At 34.4% G+C, this 20919-nt stretch overlaps 1 protein-coding gene across 12 annotated transcripts in view; it reads left to right on the plus strand.

Moving 5' to 3' along the window:
• The window catches only part of NEO1 (neogenin 1), a 248171-nt gene that overhangs the window by 59258 nt on the left and 167994 nt on the right, over positions 1-20919 (plus strand). For all 12 annotated transcript variants that reach the window (XM_082386912.1, XM_082386910.1, XM_082386909.1 and 9 more), the window contains 2 exons: positions 11302-11619; positions 19616-19891. In XM_082386912.1, the coding sequence (XP_082243038.1) occupies positions 11302-11619; positions 19616-19891 (594 nt within the window). The remainder of the gene's footprint in view (positions 1-11301; positions 11620-19615; positions 19892-20919) is intronic.

The following is a 20919-nucleotide window of genomic DNA, read 5'->3' on the forward strand; positions in this document are numbered from 1 at the left end:
GAGGGTGGGTACTAGTGTCTAATGTTGTAACTTAGGTGCTTATCATCTTTCATTCATTCAACAAACATTTATTGAGCACCTACTGTAAATGCCTGGCAAGGTGTCTGCTCTCATCAAGCTTACATTGGATTGTGGGGTTGGGAATAGCTTAAGGGTGGAGTGAGAAACAATAAACAACAAGAGAAGAATTTTTTATTCTTATTCATAGTAGATCCTTAGTAATACGTTTGAAAGAATTATTGTATAAATTACTATTTTAAAGAGCCCTTGAAGTCCAGAAATCTATGATGTCATTGTTATTAATTTAAGCTCTTGAAACTCTGCTCTCTAAAAACGTAATAACCCTTTTGGACCTAGTGATCTGTGGTAATTAGCTTATTATTCAGGAACTTTTACTCTACCTAATCTTAGTTTTATTTTATCTAATTTCCCTGAACAAAGCTGCGGTATCAAAGGTTATTAGAGGTCACTTTAGAAATAGCACTGAGTAGTAAACTTCAAAAATACAAAAATAATAAATTATGTTATTATTAAGAGAGGATATTTTATGTGCATTGTTTTTTATAAAGGTCAAGACCTAGATCCTAAAATTAGAAAAATTTCTCCTTAAATAGCCAAAATATAGATTTGATAGTCAGTAGGTTAAGTTAAACTGAAATTGACATAATATTTGGAACACTTTTCTTAAAATGCTGTCACTTTATTAATTTCTAACTCTTTAATTATATGAAAAAGTGATATTAAATTTATTTTAAAATCTTATATACCCAGAGTATCAATTAAGATTTTTTATTCCAAGCATTACAAATTTTAACTAACTTCAGCAAAAAAGAAATTTATTAGAATGATGTGGGGTAGCTTAAAGGATCAGTGGAAAAACTAAAGAACCAAACAAGTGTCTACCGTATCATTTAGGTCAAAGAGATTATTTTTCTATAAATTATAACTCTTCTGGGTTGTATAATTAATTCTACCTGTTTGAATTTTCTTGAGACCTTATGCCTAAGAGTATATGCTTCATGTTGCATAGTTTCTGATATATTGTAATTGCCTAGACAATCAACAATCCAGTGGAGTGTTTTGCTCTTAATGTTTTTATATTGCAAAAGCATCTAGGAGTAAGGACATTTTCCTACATAACAGTACCATTAATCACATCTAAGAAAATTAAAGTATTATCTAATATACTAAAAATTTTAATTCACCCAAATATTCCCTACATGCTTTTTGAAGCCCAGGACTCAATAAAAGTTCACTCATTGCATTTGTTTTTGTCTCTTCAGTCACTTTTCATCTAGAATAATTCTCTTGCCTTTGTCTTTCATGACATTGACTCCTTTTTGAAGAGTCCAGGGAATTTGTCCTGTGGAATGTTTCACATTCTGAATTTGTGTATTATTCCTTCATGCTTAGATTTAGATTCAGCTTCTAGCATGAATATTACAATGCTTCTTACTGTATGCCGTCAGGGAGTATATGATGTCAGGCTGTCTCACTACTGGTAATACTGAATTTGATCCCTTAGTTAAGGTGATGACCACCAGATCTGTTCATTATGAGGGTACATTTCCTCTTTATAGATAATCAGTAATTTGTGGATGACACTCTGAAATTGTGTGACTATCCTTTTTTCAGAAACCTTCATCCAATAGTTTGAGCATTCATCAATAATGAATTATTACTACAATTTTTAATTAAAAGTTTCTAAAACGTTTCATTTCTAAATAGGCATTTCTGAGTAAGTGTCGAAGAGAGAGTGCTGATAGTTGCTTAAGATTCTTTAATTTTTACTATTTAGATATGGTAGACCAGATATTTATATTTGACAGCCAGAAAGAGCTTTGCTTTGATCCCTCATATCTACTGTCATGATTCATAGTCTTTTACCCTTTGCAGAAACAATGCAGCTTTTTTTTTTTTAGAAAGAACTTGCTTGTTTGCTTTAAAGCATATTAATGAAGAGTAGCATAGTCCATTGCAGTGCTGACCAATAGAAATATAGTGTAAGCCACATAATTAAAATTTTTCTATGTACCACATTAGAAAATTAAAAAGAAACAAGTGGAATTAATTTTTAAATATTCTATTTAAATATATCCAAAATATTTAAACATGTAATCAGTATAAAAATTATTAATGAGATATTTTGCATTCTTTGTGTGTGGTACACTAAGTCTTCTAAGTTTGGTTTGTATTTTATGAAATCTTAATTTAGATAGTCACATTTCAAATTCTCAATAGCCACATCACGAAGTGGCTACGCTATAGGATAGTTGCAATATCCAGTTGGATATTGGTTTAGTGGTTATGATCTTGGGCACAGGGAAGCCAGACTAACTTGGTTCGAATCTTGCCTTCTTCATAGGTAGCGTCATGACTTTGAACATTATTTATTCTCTTTGTGGCTTAGTTTTCTCATTGTAAATGGGGTTAATAATAATTACTACCACTAGTTTTGGAGGATTGAAATAATTAATATAGGTAAAGCACTAGAATAATGCCTGGCACATGGTAACTGTGCAGTAAATATTAAGTATTATTATAGTACCTTTAGACTTGGTCCCATAATTACTTTAGACTTGGTCCCATAATTACTATTTTGTCTTAGAAATATCCTTGTATTTTGTTAGAGTTAGGACTAGATCTTGGATCCCTTGACTTCTGTTTTGTATCAGACTGTTTCTTGCCCTCAGTCTCCTGCTTTACCTCTTCTGTGGTGACTTTATAAACCAGTAAGATGAACTAGATTTTCCAGGACAGTTTTGGTTTCAAGTGTTCACTCCTCTGGTTACTATAATTTGGTGAAATTAATGGGAAAACCCAAAAACTCTGCAAATGGCAATGAGTTAATAAAAGATTTATTGTTATGACTTTTTTTAAAACCCACAAAATATTGACAGCTACAGTAAACTGGGTTGTTGTTGCCTTTCTCTTTGTAAAACCCACAAATGCCTCTCTATTACAAAAGCCTATATAATTGTAGCAGTGAGATAAATCATTAGCATATGGAGTAGAGGTGATATTGAATATTCATGAGTATAGTTGTATCCAGTTCAGAGTTATTTAGAATGTGTTTCAAATTAGATTACTCTCCATTTTTGTATTAGGTCAGAATAACTGTAGATGATTGGAAAGAAAGTATTTAATGAAGTTTTACGAAGGAGATATCCTGTTTAAAAAAAACTTGACAATTTATTGTGATAAAACATTTTGTAGTCAGAACACTAGTAACATACTGCTCATGATAGAAAAGTGTGAACCATAACAATCAAAGAAGTATTGAATTACAGTGTAAAACTGTCACCATTCAGATCTTTGGATTCACCTCCAAGTTAATATTCGCATTATATTATCATTGAGCTTACATTTTCTTCAGTATAATATGCAAAAATGGAACTGAAAAAAACTCTTGTTTGAGAAATTCAGAAGACCCATCAAGTACTGGGTGAGATGTATTACTCTTAGGACAATCTTCTGGCCACAAATAACAAAAAATTGCTTATAAAATATTTAGATAACTATCTAAACATGAAGGTTTATATAATTAATAGAAGTTCTATATAGTTAATATAAAAATTATTATATTTTTCTCATCTAGCAGAATGAAAACTGACCAATTCAGATTTTCCCTCTATTTTGATGTGTAATATAAGTATTGCTAATATTGTTGGCATGTTAACTATTATTAACATACTTTTTCTAAGAATTAGAGAATTTTCAGGTAACTGTTCATAACATTAGTGGTATTGTTTGTAGGTTATCAGATTGTACCTAGTCTTCTTGCTGATCACGTGGAAGTTATAAGGTATTAATATTATTTATTTATGACACTTTAAAAAGTGATACTAAAACATTTTTACAAAGGACAATTTGAAATCATCTAAATATAAAATTTTTGAGAATGAGGCTGATCTTAAAAAACAGTGGAGATTTGATGTTATGCAGAGTCACTCAGAATCACTAATACTGAATTCCATCTTGGCCCACCCACCCTTCAAACCTGTAGGATTCTGAAAAGGGTACAAACAAACAAAACACAAAAACAAACCAAGGTACAAATAGAAAGAAGCAGTGACAAACCAGGGGTCACTTTAATACTCTCTTGTAGTCTCGCCTTCTAGTTGGGAAGATAGGCCTTAAAAACAAAGTTAATTGCTGAGAAGAGCACATGTAGGGCAGGATAAAAGACTTTTTCAGAGAGAGTTGTCAGGGAAGGCCTCTGTAGAAGTGACAGTTGGGTTGAAACGTGAAGGATGAGAAAAAGCTAGCCCTGTGACAGTAGAGTGGTGTGAAGCTGGTGTTCAGGCAGAGGGAGAGCAAATGCAAAGACTTCAGCACTGGAAAGAAAACTGCTTGTTCAAGAAATTGAATTATGTGGCCAGAGTTTATTGAGTTAGAAGGAGTGTGATGTAAGATTAGGCTGTAGAGAGGCAGGAACCAGATCCTGTAGCCCTTCTGAATGCCGTGGTAATGAATTTGGATTTTATATTAGCTGTAATAGGGAGCTGTTGAAAGATTAGGCAGAGAAGAAAGATGACCAAACTTGAGTTTTAAGATCACTTCACATAATTTTATACATAATTGTCAAAATGTGACTAAAAGTAGAAAAATAAGGTCCATATTTTATGCATAACAATTTCTAAAATGTGACTGGTGAACACCGAGGTCCTAGATCTTAGCAATTTGGGGGGAAATATTGTAAGCTTTTGAACTATGAATAGTTACTATTTATTGAGGGTCAAGTAATGAGGTGGGTGCTTTTACACGTCTTCACAGAAATTTCCTTAAAAGGAAGCCATTATTTTTCCTGTTTTATAGGGGAAAAAATTTTGGATACAGAGAGAAATTAACTAGCATAGCAGAGCTAGGATTTGAAACCATGTCTGCCTGACTGCATTTTACCAAAGTTTTTTTCCACTATGGCTGTTTTCGCAGGGGGAGGGCAAGAGGAGGAAGGCTGAAAATTGAAGAAAAGGAAAGCACTCTTACTATAATAAATGTTTATTGAATAAATTCACATATATTTCATTTTGAGGAGTGGTTGGGAAGGTAGATGCTGTAAATTAGAACAATCAGATGTTAGCTATTAGGATATTATGATCTTGAAAAAGAATTTCTGATCCTGCTTTGATTAGAAGTTTACATTTGCTGTTTTTATGGTATATCTGTACCATAAAAGTTTTTCAAAACATATGTGTTTATCACACAGTTAAAATCATCCATATAATATTAACTACTAACCACTTATCTTACTTGAAGTCCCCAGGAAAGGAGTTTTGCATGCTCAGTAGATTCAGTTTAGCGGAATTAGCTGTGTGAGGAGGAATTAGCTGTGTGAGGCAGAGGGGAGCACTGATTGCTGTATAGCAAAACGGGGTAGAAAACATTTAACTCTTAAGTGTTGTTTGTTCTTCTTAATAGATAACATGAATGTATTTGGTTGAGCCCTTAGAATGTTGAATTATTTGAACTTTCTAATTTTTAAATGTTTTAATTATAAATTGAGAACTAGAAGCAAGAGAGCCTGAGCTATTGTGGAGATAGTGGACACCAAGAGCTCAGGAAGGATGAAATAGAGGATTTAGAGACTGACTGGATGGGTTGGGATGATCAAAAGTAATGTTAAGGAGTAAAAGAAATATGAAGTCCTTCAACATTAGTCTCTTAGCTTATAGTGAACAGATAAATTTCTTAGGATGAATAACATTCTACAGAATGCTTATATTTGTAGGTGTATAAAAATGTTTGCCTACCCTTCTGTTCTGTATTTCTGCTACTGTCAATAACTTTGAACCTCTTTGGGCAATAAGACAGCTAGATATCATTTTATTTCTCCTAGTATTTATATACTATGTGGTGTTTTGTTGTTTTTTTCTTTACGCTGGGTACAGTAAATTTTAGAATAATTATTGGCCACATAATTAAAGTGTGCAGTGAGTGTTATGATTTGTTGATATTTGGGGGTGGGGGGATTCCAACTGAAATGAGTTCCCTGTGGATATTTTCCTTTCATAAGATGGAATTCTGTCAAGAAGTGTGAAATATTCTATCAAAAAGTGAGGAATAGTCTATCAAGAAGTGAGAGCTATTCCATTAAGAAGTGAGAAATTTGCAGAGACCTGGGAACGTAGAAGAGATCAGATAGAATCATTAAGCCTATTTCAGAATAATTTGTACAGTGACTCTGGTTGTAGTAAACTAAAATTAAGCAAACTTAAGTGTATAGGGAATCAGGACCCTGGTGAGAAGTACAGGACAGTTTTTATACAAAGTCAGCCAGGGAGTGAGTGTCTGATAACTCTTCTACTGTGACAAAGGAAAAGTGGTTAAAGACAATGGTGATGGATCTTTTGAAAAATAAACCTCTGTCCTCAACAAAGGATTAATCACCACCACCAACAAAAAATTTTTTATCAGAAAATAAAAAGATGACAAGAAGAATGCATAAGCAATTGTTCATATTTTTAAAAGTGAATAATACAGAAATCCATGGAGTAAAAAGCCTTCTCCCTATACGCTCTCCATCAGCAGCTCAATCCTGCTACTCTCCCCAGGAGAAAAGTCTGTTGACTTTTCTTCCAGACTTTTCCATCTATATTTACATTTAATTATATACATACACACACACACATATATATATACCTGTGTACATATATTTTAATGTAAGTGGGGTCATCTTATACACATTTTAAAACTTGAGTGTTTTTTATTTAACAAATATATGTATTTTGACAATCATTCAGTCTAAGTATATGAATATACCCCAGACTTTTCATATTGTCCCCTCCTATGTACACTAAATATAAAGATGAAAATAGCTTTATTTCTGCTTAAAGAAACAATACTATTTTTAATGTAAAATATTCAGACAGTACCAAAGATGAAAGAAATAGTTAAAAAGCAACAGAAATCTCACCACACTGCGATGATCCCCATTTTGGTGACTAGTTAAGTCTATCCCTTTAAGTATTCACACAAGTGTAAACATACACCCATATCTACCACATACATGTTTATAATATTTATCAGTGGATTACATACAAGCTGATTTTTATCACAAAATTGTTTTACTTGTGCTTGGGGATTTTTATCCTCCCTCCCTATCCCCCCATCCCCCACCAGTCCCCTTCTATCTTTCCCCTCCCAGTAACAGGTCGTAACAACCTGGTGTATACTTTCCTATGTTTCTCAGTGCTCCTACAATCATATGCATATGTCTGCATTGTTCATTTTTCACAGAACTCATTTCAGATCAATTGAAACATAGCTTACTCGTTTTTTGCTTGCTAAATATTCTAAGGCAGGAATCAGTAAACTACAGCCAATGGATCAAATCCATCCTGCTGACTGTTTTTGTAAATAAAGTTTTATTGGAACACAGTTTCACCCATTTTTCTGTTGAGTGGTGTGACCTTTTAAATTTTTTATCTGTTATATGTGATATATTTTCCTCCAGTCTGGTCTCTTTTGCTTTGTTATGATATTTTGCCATACAAGAGTTTTTTTGTTTTGTTTTTTATTTAAACACAGTGAAGTAAAGCAGATCTATCTTTTCTAGCTTTGAGGTTTCCTATTTTGATTTAAAAGGTTGCCTAACTCCAGGGTACTCTCTCCCTGTATTTTCCTAAAATTTTTATGCCTTAATTTTTTCATAAGTCTGGAATGTATTTTTCTATATGTATATGAGTGGTGGTGTAGTGTGGTTAAGATCACAGAGTCTGGTTCTGTCATTTACTATATCTGTGTGACCTTGGACAAGTTAATAAACATTTCTGTGCTTCAGTTTCCTCCTTTAAAATGGGAATAATAATAGTACCTATCTCATAAGGTAGTAGTGAAGATTGTGTGGTTAGTATGTAAATAATGTTTAGAACAGTGCCTGATACACAGAAACACATGTCTATTATTATATGTTGTGAGTAGATGTCCCAGTTTTCTCCTCTGTGGATAACTAGTTGCCCTAGTAACATTTGTTGAGTAATTCATCCTTTTCCCAAAATGCCATCTCTACTGCATATTAAGTTTCCAAATATATATAGCTCTATTTTGGGGCTCTGTAGCTTGTTATGTGGCTCTGTTTTTCCCTGTTTCAGAACATAGTGGCTTAATTACTGTAGCTTTATAAATACTGGTAACTGATGAGTGAGTGCAGTTATTTTACTTTGTTCTTCTAAATTATTTTGGCTCTTCCTGGTTTTCTTTGCTCTTCTATGTAACTTTTTAAAAAAAATCATCAAAATTAATGAAAACCCTGCTTCTTAGTAAGTTTTATTATGCAAGAGAGTGATACTAATTGCCTAGTATTGGAATGGAACCTGTGGTCTCATTAATACTTTAAGCAGTGGAAGTTTTTAGAAGTTATCTGGTTGTATAATCTAAAGATTGATACCATCCACTGTGCTAGGTGGGCACTGGGAATATGGTGAATAAAAACACTGGAGAAAGATAGATTGTAAGCCTGCAGTTCCCAAACTGTACCCTGAGATACCCCGCAGCACCTCAGTGAACTTACAGGAATATTTCAGACTTTTTAGGGAAACATATCTGTTAGACACCATGTAAACTTCTAGGTCAAGGTAGTTCACAGTTCAACATTTGATTGTGCTGCTTTCATCTTGATGCTGCGGTATCTTCGTGAAGTTGGGTTTTTGGTGGTCACTGTGATAAAAAGCAAGTATCATGCAGAAATGTGTGGAACAGGAAATGAGGATGGCAATATCCAAAGGGATTTCAAGGTTTGAGAAGTTGTGCAAAGCCCAGTAGGTGCACACATCCCATAATAAGTAATTGTGATACTGAAAGATGAAATTAAAATATTTTTCAATTTATGTGTATTATTTTTTCAAAAGGGTACTAACTTGTTAAGACACAAGTATTTATTCATTCATTTGAACCTAACAACCAGAACTCTTAGGTATTTCTTTTAGCCTAAGGAATTCATGAAAAAAATTGCTGAACAAATAAGGGTACCAGGAACCAAGAAAATTTGCGACTCTCTCTGCCTTAACAAATTATTACAAACATTTAAAGATGAATACATTTGAAGTGCTATGTGGGTAGATTACTGTATACCATGCCTGCTTGTAACAGGACAAACTAATCTTGCCTGGGCTTTAGGGACAGATAACTTTTCTGAGAAAGTGATATTTAAGCTGAGCTTGAGGGAAGACTAGTTAATTGGAGAGGGGTGCTGGTGGGAATAGCTTGTGTGAAGAGGGCAGATGTTGTATGAGACTGACAGGAGCGCAGCATGCTTTACCGGATGAAGGAAGAGCGATTCAAGTGGAGGGGCCTAGAGAGTAGGCAGAGGCCAATCACAGAGTGATGTGGCAAGCCAGTTAAGGAGTTTATTTAGATTTTTTTTTAATAAAAAGTAGTGGCAAGCCTTTGAGAGATTTTAAGTGAAGGAAGAATATCTTAGGTCACCCCCTGCTGAGGGAATAAAATAAAAGATGATAAATGTAAATATTTAAGCAATGCTATATTCTAAGTATACTGAATGGATGGATATTTTTGGTAAAATTTTGAAGTGCCTTGGTTTTTTCAAAGGCATTTGTAAACTTTCATGAGTATAATTTTTTCTTAATTTTTTGAACACATACTCTTTTTTTTTTTTTTTTTTTGAACACATACTCTTTTGTTCAACTTGGTTGATATGGCATAGGCTTTTTAAATGAAATAAAATCAAAAATCAAGATAGAACATTAAACTGTAAAATATTTATATTGGTGTAATTTTTTTTTGTATTTTTTGTCAAATGGCAAAGACTTTGTCCAAGTTTTTAATTTTATTTATTAATATAGGTAATGACTATTTGAAATTGTTAATTTGTATATTTTAACTGCCAATCTAATACATCTCTGAGTTGTTTAAATTTGGGTGGTGTAATGAAGACTTAATAGTTATACAGAAAAGGTATAAAGGTAATTTTTCTTATTTAACCATTTTTTACTGCCCTGAAGTTTATATTTTGATTTATTTTACTACAGTTCCAGTAAATTAATGCAATATAAAACTTTTTATAGTAATAAGAAGCAAATTACTGTAGGTTACTTCTGAAAAATTCCTAAAGCTCACTTTCAAGAGTTTTAGGACTTGAAGAATCAGTTTCATGTTCATCAAATGGGGATTGAAACCCCTCGTGGTGTTTGGGAAAGGGTGCTTAGTCTATTTGGAATTTGTTTATCATTGTAAGTGTTGGAAAATGTTAAACCAAGTGAATATTATTTCCTTTCCTCTGCCAGTGTGTTTCATATTTATTTATAACTATTCTTTTATTATGTAATAAAGAATTAGTGTCATACTTAAATTCATAATGTAAGTAACCTATAAATAAAAGGCTGTGTAGATATATTTGAAAAAGTCTTGGTTTCATTTGTTCATATGAAGAAATCTGATTCCAACTTGAGTTGTTCACAAAGGAGTTGATCAGTAGTTCTCGTGAAAAAAAGAGGTAAAACTAAGTTGGAAAGCTTTCTCTGGCTGAGAATATAGGGTTTATAGCAAATGTTTTCTTTAAATTATGTTTTTTCCATGTTCAAAGAACTGGCTGAAGACTTAGAAAAATTAACCTGATCCTTCCAGTGGTCTTTACATCAAAATGAATTCTAGATGAAGATTAAATATAGAACATGAAACCACAAAAGTACTAGCACAAAACAAAGCTGAATTTTAAAAAATATTCTTGCGATAAAGAAAACCTTTTTAAATGTAACACATTTACTTTTATGTAGTTAAAATGTATTTTCTTATAACAGAAAATCATAATATCAAAGTAGAAAAAAGAACATTTACAAAACTTGATAGCTATGTCCAAAAATTGTAGGATGAATAATCCACTAGAAAAATGGACAAAGGGTGTGTATAGTGAATTTATGAAAGAAATACATCTGGTAAACATAGAAGAGATACCGTCTTAACAAAGAATCATTTCAATTTTCTACCTCCTTTACATTCTGTAGAAAATTTCACTTTGAATACTGTAATTTTAAGTATTTCTAAATCCCATTGTAGGGTTTGAAATAAAACTTTTACTAGATACTCATATCATCTAACAAGGTTGGATTATCTCCGCTAGCAGGGTCTTTTTTCCTAATGTTCTTCTAAATGGGTCAAATTTTGATTTCCTAATAAAAAATAGATTTTATTTATTAGATATTCATAGTGAAATGACTGTATTTGTGTATCATACCTAAGGGGGAAACCACTTAAGAATAATTTTTGGACATGTTATATTTTCTTACAGCAGTAGTAGAGGAAAGTTTTGCTTAACTTTGTTCTTTTTCTTTATTATTTTTGCAGGATTCAGCATTCGGACATTCACTCCATTTTATTTTTTGGTGGAACCAGTGGATACCCTCTCAGTTAGAGGCTCTTCTGTTATACTAAACTGTTCAGCATATTCTGAGCCTTCTCCAAAAATTGAATGGAAAAAAGATGGAACTTTTTTAAACTTAGTGTCAGACGATCGACGCCAGCTTCTCCCAGATGGGTCTTTATTTATCAGCAATGTGGTGCATTCCAAACACAATAAACCTGATGAAGGTTATTATCAGTGTGTGGCCACTGTTGAGAGTCTTGGAACTATTGTCAGCAGAACAGCCAAGCTCACAGTAGCAGGTAAGTTTTGTTGAGTAATTTATTTGTATTTTCAAATTTTTTATAAAGGGCAAATCTTGATAAAAGCAGTATTATCTTAGAGTTTTCATTAAACTGGTTACAGCAAATACACTCATTTAACAAGTATCTGTTGAGCATATACCAGGTGTATAGGATTATGCTAGGACTTGATCAGTGCTGTAGGGAGTAAACTACAGCACTTTTCCACTTTCTAATGGTTTAGATGGCTTAAAGTTGCTATCAGAAGTAGTGAGCCAGGTCTTTTTATCTTTTTAACTTGGAAATGGCAAAAGAAGTTGTGCAGGAAAATTGTCACTTTGATTGTGAACTTTTATCCTACCTGCATAACCATTTACATGATTTTGTAAAACTTGTAGTATAGTCAGTCTTGGTTCTTTATGCCTTAACCAAGGAAATGACATTTAATTGGATTATTTAAAAATCTGTAGGATACTGTGCTCTGAAACGGGAGAGGCCACCGTAGTGGGGAGCCCGCTCACCGCAATGAAGAGTGGCCCACACTCACTGCAACTAGAGAAGGCCCACCAAAAATTAAAAAAAAAAAAAACAAAATCTATAGGTTATATATGTATATATATAAAGAGCAGAAAGTTGTAAAGAGAAAAATTCACTCTCTTTTAGAGCATTCCTGTTTGAAAAATGTTGGAAAGTGTAAGAACAATTAAAGATCTAGAAAGATAAGCTATGGTTCCTAAAGAGGTCATACTGTTTGTAGTAGATATTATAGTCCTCAGATCAGTGTTTCTACACTTGAGAACCAGATGAAGTAAGTTTCTGTTAAGGGTCAGATTGTACAAAAATTGTTTTATCTTTAAGTCTTAAACTTATTCTCAGTGAAATGCTAACATGTGAACAAAGAATATGACTGAGACAGTAGTTTCCCATCTTGTCCCCACTCTAGGATCATGGCTCCCGACTTCCTGCTCACTACAGGTTGTATTTGCTTGTTCATTCAGAGTGTGATGGCTCTTTTTCTCTTTGCAGCCAAATACTCAAAGTTGAATTTGAGTGTGATGTACAGCCACTGTAATTATTTCATAATCACAGATTGAGGATGGAAAAATAAAAGGAGAAAAGAATCAGGCCTTTTGACAGTTTGCCTTTTCTCTTTTTTCTTTCTTCTCTTTCTTTCAAAAATCTTTTTGCCATACTTTCTCCAACATGTTGATAAATAAGTTAGCATTATGACTGACTGCCCCTATAATGTCACTTAGGTCAGCTTTTGTTTATCATTCACGTTCTTAAGCTGGGCTTTTCATCTTGACTCCTTCCTCTCAGCTGTCCCCCACGTCCAATCACCAAATCCAGTGAATTCTGCTTCCTAATTCCTCTGTACTTGATCCACATGCTCCTTCCTGAGGCTACTCCTGGTCATCCCTCATCACAACCTTGTAACTGTCTGCCACCTCATTTTTTCCCTCCTCCAACCCAGTCTCCACTCTGTGGTCAGAGCAGTCTTTCTCACCCTTCAGTGGCTCTCCAGTAAACGACATCAAGTTAATGTCTAAACTCTTTAACAGGCCTGTTGAGTCCTTTCGTGAGCTGACCTCCACTTCTCCAGCTTCATTCCTAACACTCCGTTCTGCTTCTGTCCCTGCCCCCCTACCACCATCGCCACGCTCACCTCATTTTAGGCTCTGGCAGTACTGAATGTTTTCACTTCCCTTTCATCCTCTGCCTCTGGCCTTTGTTCATGGCTTCCTCACTGCCTATTAATCCTGTCCTCCACCTTTTCTTCTTTTCCTTCTCCTCTGCTAGGTTTGTTCATCATTCCTTTTAGCTTTCATATCCTTTAGGCAACATTTTTGACCTAATATCTAAGTAAATAGGCAATTTTAATACAAAACCCAAGTTCTTTTGCTGCAAACAACATTCTGTAGGAGATTTGTTTAACCTGCTCTTGGCCTGGGTATCAGGAGGAAATAATATCTAAGCTAAGACATGAATAGAAGTTCTTTTTAATAGTTGCATAGTATCCATTGTATTTGTATATATTGTGATTTATCTAAAAATTCCCTTTTTGATGAATAGTTAATGGATAAAAATTGTTTGATGTTATAGACAGTAGTATAGTGAACAAACTTTTGCAAATCTTTATTTCTATAGAATAGAATAGGACTGGAGATGGGGTGAATGAGGGCAAGAAGGGGGTGGGAAAGGGGTGGGTAAAAGGAACGGGAATGACTGCAAGTGAATACAAAGTTTCTTTGGGGGATGGTGAAAATGTTCTAAAATTAGATGATAGTGATAGTTGCACAACTCTGTATACTAAAGACCGTTGAATTGTGGACTTTAAGTGGTAGCCTTTATCATATATAAATTGTACCTCAGTAAAACTATTTTTAAAAAAAAGCTGCCAAAAAAAAAATATGCTCCTGCTAAATTGCCATTCTGAAAAACTATTGGTTAGAGTTCTTTGTTTGCAAGGAATAGAAACTGACTCCGGCTAAGTCAAACAAGAAGGGGAATTTTTGAAAGCACACTAAGTAGATAGCTCATAGAATTAAATATGAGAGGTCTTTTTCTCTGGGCTGTCTCATATCTCCACAGCAGAAATTTTTCTTTTACTGCCTGGACAGTCCCCTGTCTGTGGGTGTTTTGTGCCCAAAGGTGGGGTAACTGGGTAGTCTAAATACAAACACTGTTAATCCCTTCTTGTCAATCCCATGCCTCACTCCCACTCTCTCTTTTTTCTCCTGCAATTCTCCAAAGACAGCAGGACAAACTGGCCTCCTGCTTGTGAGCAAAAGAAGCTGCAGCATTTTCTGCCTCGATATGTCAGTTACTAGTTCCTCCATCTGCTTTCTCTATCCAGAAACTTTTTGAAATCTCTTGTCTGCCAACTTCCCATATGTTGTTGTGGGTTTATATTTTAAAAAATTACTCATTTTCATGAGAGCACAGGAGGGAGAATATTTTGACTTTTTAAAAATAGAACTAGTTCTTGGTTTTATTTGATTCCTTTTTTCCTCTACTTTATTAGTTTCTGTTTATCTTTGTTAATTCTTGCTTCTAATTTTCCGATTTCTGAAAAGTAGATATTTGGTTAATTTTATCTTTATTTCTTTCCTTCAAAAATCCTCTTGAAATAAAAAATAAGAAAAAATTTGTAGCAGAGCTAGACAACCTGTGTGTCATTTCCATATAGACTAGTTGACTATCATAGAACTAGAAAACCTGGAATTATGTTTCTCATTATTTAATGTTTGCTAGTCTTTGAAGAAACATTTTGTTGTGTTCTGAGCATATCAGAGTCACTTAAAATTTTTTTAAAATTTTTATACAATTTTTAAAGGTTACTTGCCATTTACAATTATTATAAAATTATTGGTTATATTCTTCATGTTGTGCAAATACATCATTGAGCCTATCTTATACCCAATAGTTTGTACCTTCCACTCCCCCTCCCCTGTATCCCCACCCCACTTCTCCCCCCGTAACCACTGTTTTTTTCTGTATATCTGCTCTTTTTTTTTTTTTAAAGAAAAAAAGATAATTTAGATTTTATTATAAGAAGAAGTTCTGCTCATCAAAGGCACCTTTAGAAATGAATAGTCAGCCCACAGATTGGGGAAAATATTCACAGTATATGCTTAAAAAAGAACTCATGGCTGCAATATATTTTTAATAACTACTACAAACCAACAATAAAAAGAAAAACAACCCTATTTTTTAATGGGCAAAAGACTTGACCAGACATTTAATAAGAGAAAATGTAGGTATAGCTGATATTACATGTAAAGATGCTCAAAATCATTAATCATTAGGAAAATGCAAATTAAAATCACAATGGGGTACCATTTCACACCTGTTAGAGTGGCTAAAAGTCAAAAAGTATGCCAGTACCAAATGAGGATGTGGAGCAGTTGATCCTTGTATATCTGCTCTTAACCATTACATTCTGTGGCATCTACAAAGTATTTATGACTACATTTTTTTGGTTAATATTCTATTTTGAAATAATTATAAATTTGTGGAATTGTCATAAGAATGAAACCAAGAAATCTCATATATTCTTCAATCAGATTACCCGATTGTTAACATTTTACCACATCTGCTTATCATCTAATATGCACGTACCCACATAAAAGTTTTTCTTAACCATTAAGAGTAAGTTGCAGGATCATACACCATGATCAAGTGGGGTTTATCCCAGGAATGCAAGGATTCTTCAATATACGTAAATCAATCAATGTGATACACCATATTAACAAATTGAAGGAGAAAAACCATATGATCATCTCAATAGATGCAGAGAAAGCTTTCGACAAAATTCAACACCCATTTATGATAAAAGCCCTGCAGAAAGTAGGCATAGAGGGAACTTTCCTCAACATAATAAAGGCCATATATGACAAACCCACAGCCAACATCATCCTCAATGGTGAAAAACTGAAACCATTTCCACTAAGATCAGGAACAAGACAAGGTTGCCCACTCTCACCACTATTATTCAACATAGTTTTGGAAGTGTTAGCCACAGCAATCAGAGAAGAAAAAGAAATAAAAGGAATCCAAATTGGAAAAGAAGAAGTAAAGCTGTCACTGTTTGCAGATGACATGATACTATACATAGAGAATCCTAAAGATGCTACCAGAAAACTCCTAGAGCTAATCAATGAATTTGGTAAAGTAGCAGGATACAAAATTAATGCACAGAAATCTCTTGCATTTCTATACACTAATGACGAAAAATCTGAAAGTGAAATTAAGAAAACACTCCCGTTTACCATTGCAACAAAAAGAATAAAATATCTAGGAATAAACCTACCTAAGGAGACAAAAGACCTGTATGCAGAAAATTATAAGACACTGATGAAAGAAATTAAAGATGATACAAATAGATGGAAAGATATACCATGTTCCTGGATTGGAAGAATCAACATTGTGAAAATGACTCTACTATCCAAAGCAATCTACAGATTCAATGCAATCCCTGTCAAACTACCACTGGCATTTTTCACAGAACTAGAACAAAAAATTTCACAATTTGTATGGAAACACAAAAGACCCCGAATAGCCAAAGCAATCTTGAGAACGAAAAATGGAGCTGGGGGAATCAGGCTCCCAGACTTCAGACTATATTACAAAGCTACAGTAATCAAGACAGTTTGGTACTGGCACAAAAACAGAAATATTGATCAATGGAACAGGATAGAAAGCCCAGAGATAAACCCACGCACATATGGTCACCTTATCTTTGATAAAGGAGGCAAGCATATACAGTGGAGAAAAGACAGCCTCTTCAATAAGTGGTGCTGGGAAAATTGGACAGATACATGTAAAAGTATGAAATTAGAACACTCCCTGACACCATGCACAAAAATAAACTCAAAATGGATTAAAGACCTAAGTGTAAGGGCAGACACTATCAAACTCTTAGAGGAAAACATAGGCAGAACACTCTATGACATACATCACAGCAAGATTCTTTTTGACCCAGCTCCCAGAGAAATGGAAATAAGAACACAAATAAACAAATGGGACCTAATGAAACTTAAAAGCTTTTGCACAGCAAAGGAAACCATAAACAAGACCAAAAGACAACCATCAGAATGGGAGAAAATATTTGCAAATGAAGCAACTGACAAAGGATTAATCTCCAAGATTTACAAGCAGCTCATGCAGCTCAATAACAAAAAAACGAACAACCCAATCCAAAAATGGGCAGAAGACCTAAATAGACATTTCTCCAAAGAAGATATACAGATGGCCTACAGACACATGAAAGAATGCTCAACATCATTAATCATTAGAGAAATGCAAATCAAAACTACAATGAGATATCATCTCACACCGGTCAGAATGGCCATCATCAAAAAATCTAGAAACAATAAATGCTGGAGAGGGTGTGGAGGAAAGGGAACTCTCTTGCACTGTTGGTGGGAATGTAAATTGATACAGCCACTATGGAGAACAGTATGGAGGTTCCTTAAAAAACTACAAATAGAACTACCATACGATCCAGCAATCCCACTACTGGGCATATACCCTGAGAAAACCATAGTTCAAAAAGAGTCATGTACCAAAATGTTCATTGCAGCTCTATTTACAATAGCCAGGACATGGAAGCAACCTAAATGTCCATCGACAGATGAATGGATAAAGAAGATGTGGCACATGTATACAATGGAATATTACTCAGCCATAAAAAGAAATGAAATGGAGGTATTTGTAATGAGGTGGATGGAGTTAGAGTCTGTCATACAGAGTGAAGTAAGTCAGAAAGAGAAAAACAAATACAGTATGCTAACACATATATACGGAATCTAAGGGAAAAAAAAGCCATGAAGAACCTAGTGGCAAGACGGGAATAAAGACACAGACCTACTAGAGAATGGACTTGAGGATATGGGGAGGGGGTGGGGTGAGATGTGACAGGGTGAGAGAGTGGCATGGACATATATACACTACCAAATGTAAAATAGATAGCTAGTGGGAAGCAGCCGCATAGCACAGGGAGATCAGCTCGGTGCTTTGTGACCACCTAGAGGGGTGGGATGGGGAGGGTGGGAGGGAGGGAGATGCAAGAGGGAAGAGATATGGGAACATATTGTATATGTATAATTGATTAACTTTGTTATAAAGCAGAAGCTAACAGACCATTGTAAGGCAATTATACTTCAATAAAGATGTTTAAAAAAAAAAAAAAAAAAGAGTAAGTTGCAGATGTTACCCCAACCTAAATACTTCTGTGTGTATTTCCTAAAAACAAGGACCTCTTCCTAAGTAAACATCCATCAATATTAGGAAATTAACCTTAATAAAATACTATCATTTAATCCATAGATACAATTCATATTTCACTGGTTGTCTCAATAATGTTCTTAGTAGCAGAAAAAACAAAAGCAGAAACTTTGCCCCATCATCCCCCTTCCTTTCTGGTCCAGGGTTACAAGTTTTACTTAGTAGTTCTCTCCTTAGATTCTTACGATCTCAAACCATTCTTCAGTTTATCCTTGTCTCATTTTGGATTTTCTAATTTTCCTCCATGAATAGATTCAGATTTTGCATTTTGGGGAGAAATATCACAGAAGTGATGCTGTATTATTAGTGCATCGTATCAGGAAGCATGTGGTGTTTTGTTCCATTACTGGTGATGTTAACTTTTATTACTTGGTTAAGATTGTCTGTACTATGTTTCTCTACTCTAAAGTTAATAAATATTTTGTACTTTTATTAATTAGTAAAAAGTATTTTGGGAAGAAGTAATTTGATACTCTGTAAATATTCTCCATCCAACTTTCACTTACTAGTTTTAGCATCTATTCTTGATTCTTCCTGCATTAATGATCATTATCCCAGATTTAGCCAGAGGAAACTCCTTTTGATCTGACTTCTGTGTCCTTTTGATATGTCCCTGTTATTCTTTAGATACTTCCTTACTTTATGTCACAAGATTTTCCAGACTCATATTGTTCTTTCCCTACTCCAGTCCTAAAATCAGCCATTTCTCCAAGCTGCATTAGTGGAGAATAGTATTTAGAAATCATGATTAGATCACCATATGTACACATTGCTACTGAAGTGACATTGATTCTGGGCTCTCTGGACAGAGTTAGTATGTGTGTGTGTATCTGTAATAACTGTATATGAAATGTATATATATTTTACGCATATACATTTATATCCAGATATACATCTATCTATATACATCTATAGTTTTATAAAACTGTTAAGTTTACACTGATACCTCTGTTCTAGTCCAATACCATGGGATTTATTCTACCCTTCTGCTATTAATATTTGTACCTTGTTTCTTCAACTGTGAGGAATCTGACTCCAGTTATTCCTAGTACATTTATTTACTTGATCTGTATCCCTGTATGTAGCCAATTTCCTGACCCATGGACCTTCTTGACCCTGGTTCCACTACACATGTGGCCACACAGGCTGACTTGCTCCTGGTTCCTATGACTACATTTTAAAGTAATATTTAACTACTTTTTATTTTCTCGTTTTCTTTGTTGTCTAGGTCTTCCAAGATTTTCCAGCCAACCAGAACCTTCTTCGGTTTATGTTGGGAACAGTGCGATTCTGAATTGTGAAGTTAATGCAGATTTGGTCCCATTTGTGAGGTGGGAACAGAACAGACAGCCTCTTCTTCTGGATGATAGACTTACCAAACTTCCAAGTGGAACACTGGTTATCAGCAACGCAACTGAAGGAGATGGGGGACTCTATCGCTGCATAGTTGAAAGTGGTGGGCCACCAAAGTATAGTGATGAAGTTGAATTAAAAGTTCTTCCAGGTATTAGTTTATTATCAGCACTGATGGTTTTATGTTTATTAATGGATAAAAATTGTTCTGTTAGAATTTTTTTTAATAAACACTGTTACAGGTATGGGGTGAGATATTAATGTCAGCATAAAGAGTTTCAGTTTCTTACAGGGAGAGAAAAGAAGAAAACATACCAGACAGATTTTTAGCAAATGTGTTGGTCAGTAAAAATTTACCAAGCAATAATGTTCAGTATCTGTGGCGTTCTTCGTGGCCAAAGAAACATTAGCTCTGTGTCTTTTGTCAAACCTCTATCTTCTGCTCTCTCCCCCAATAGCATACTTTTTATAGTTCTCTTACCTCCCTGTAATAGGGTTGTTTTTATAGTTAAGTCTTTTTACTTATAAGAATCAGAGACTCAGGCTGGTTCATATAAGGGATGGGCAGAGTAGTAGCTGTTAGTACTGCATCTCTAGAGACACTGGTGAGCAAGAGTTCTTGGATCTTTGTGATGCTCCCGCATTTTTAATGAACGCTTCTCTTTCTGTCTTTCTGTCTCTTTGTGGGTTCTCATTCTTTCTGCCCTTACTGGCTTTCCTCATAATCTGTTTTGTGCATCTTTTCTCAGCTCTGTAACTTCTGCTTTCTCATGACGTCCTCTCACTTGTGGCTCATCATAGTCCCTCTACCCTCTTGGTGCTTCATGACCTTTCAGCTTCTATTCCCACTGCTACATGCCTGATTCTTTCCATATTTCTCATTTCAAATCTGAGTTGGACCATCCCTACATTGTTTGGACAGTTTTTATATATAACCATTTTGTAGGAATGTTTTTAGCCTATGGATTGGCTTGCAGAGGGAGGCCAATGTTATCCAATGTTATGAGCAGCCACTCTTGAGAGTATTCCTAATGGGCCTTGAACTGATTTTTTAAAATGCGGTTTCTTTCTTTGTCATCATCGTTCTTGCCCTTATCATTCCTATCCCAGTGTATTCTCAGCTCAGCAGCCACAGTTATCTTTTAAGATGTTTATTAGATCATGTCACATGTTTGCGCA

The sequence above is a fragment of the Balaenoptera borealis genome (genome assembly GCF_965194805.1).
Source record: "Balaenoptera borealis genome assembly, chromosome: 3".
NCBI classification, from domain to species: domain Eukaryota; kingdom Metazoa; phylum Chordata; class Mammalia; order Artiodactyla; family Balaenopteridae; genus Balaenoptera; species Balaenoptera borealis.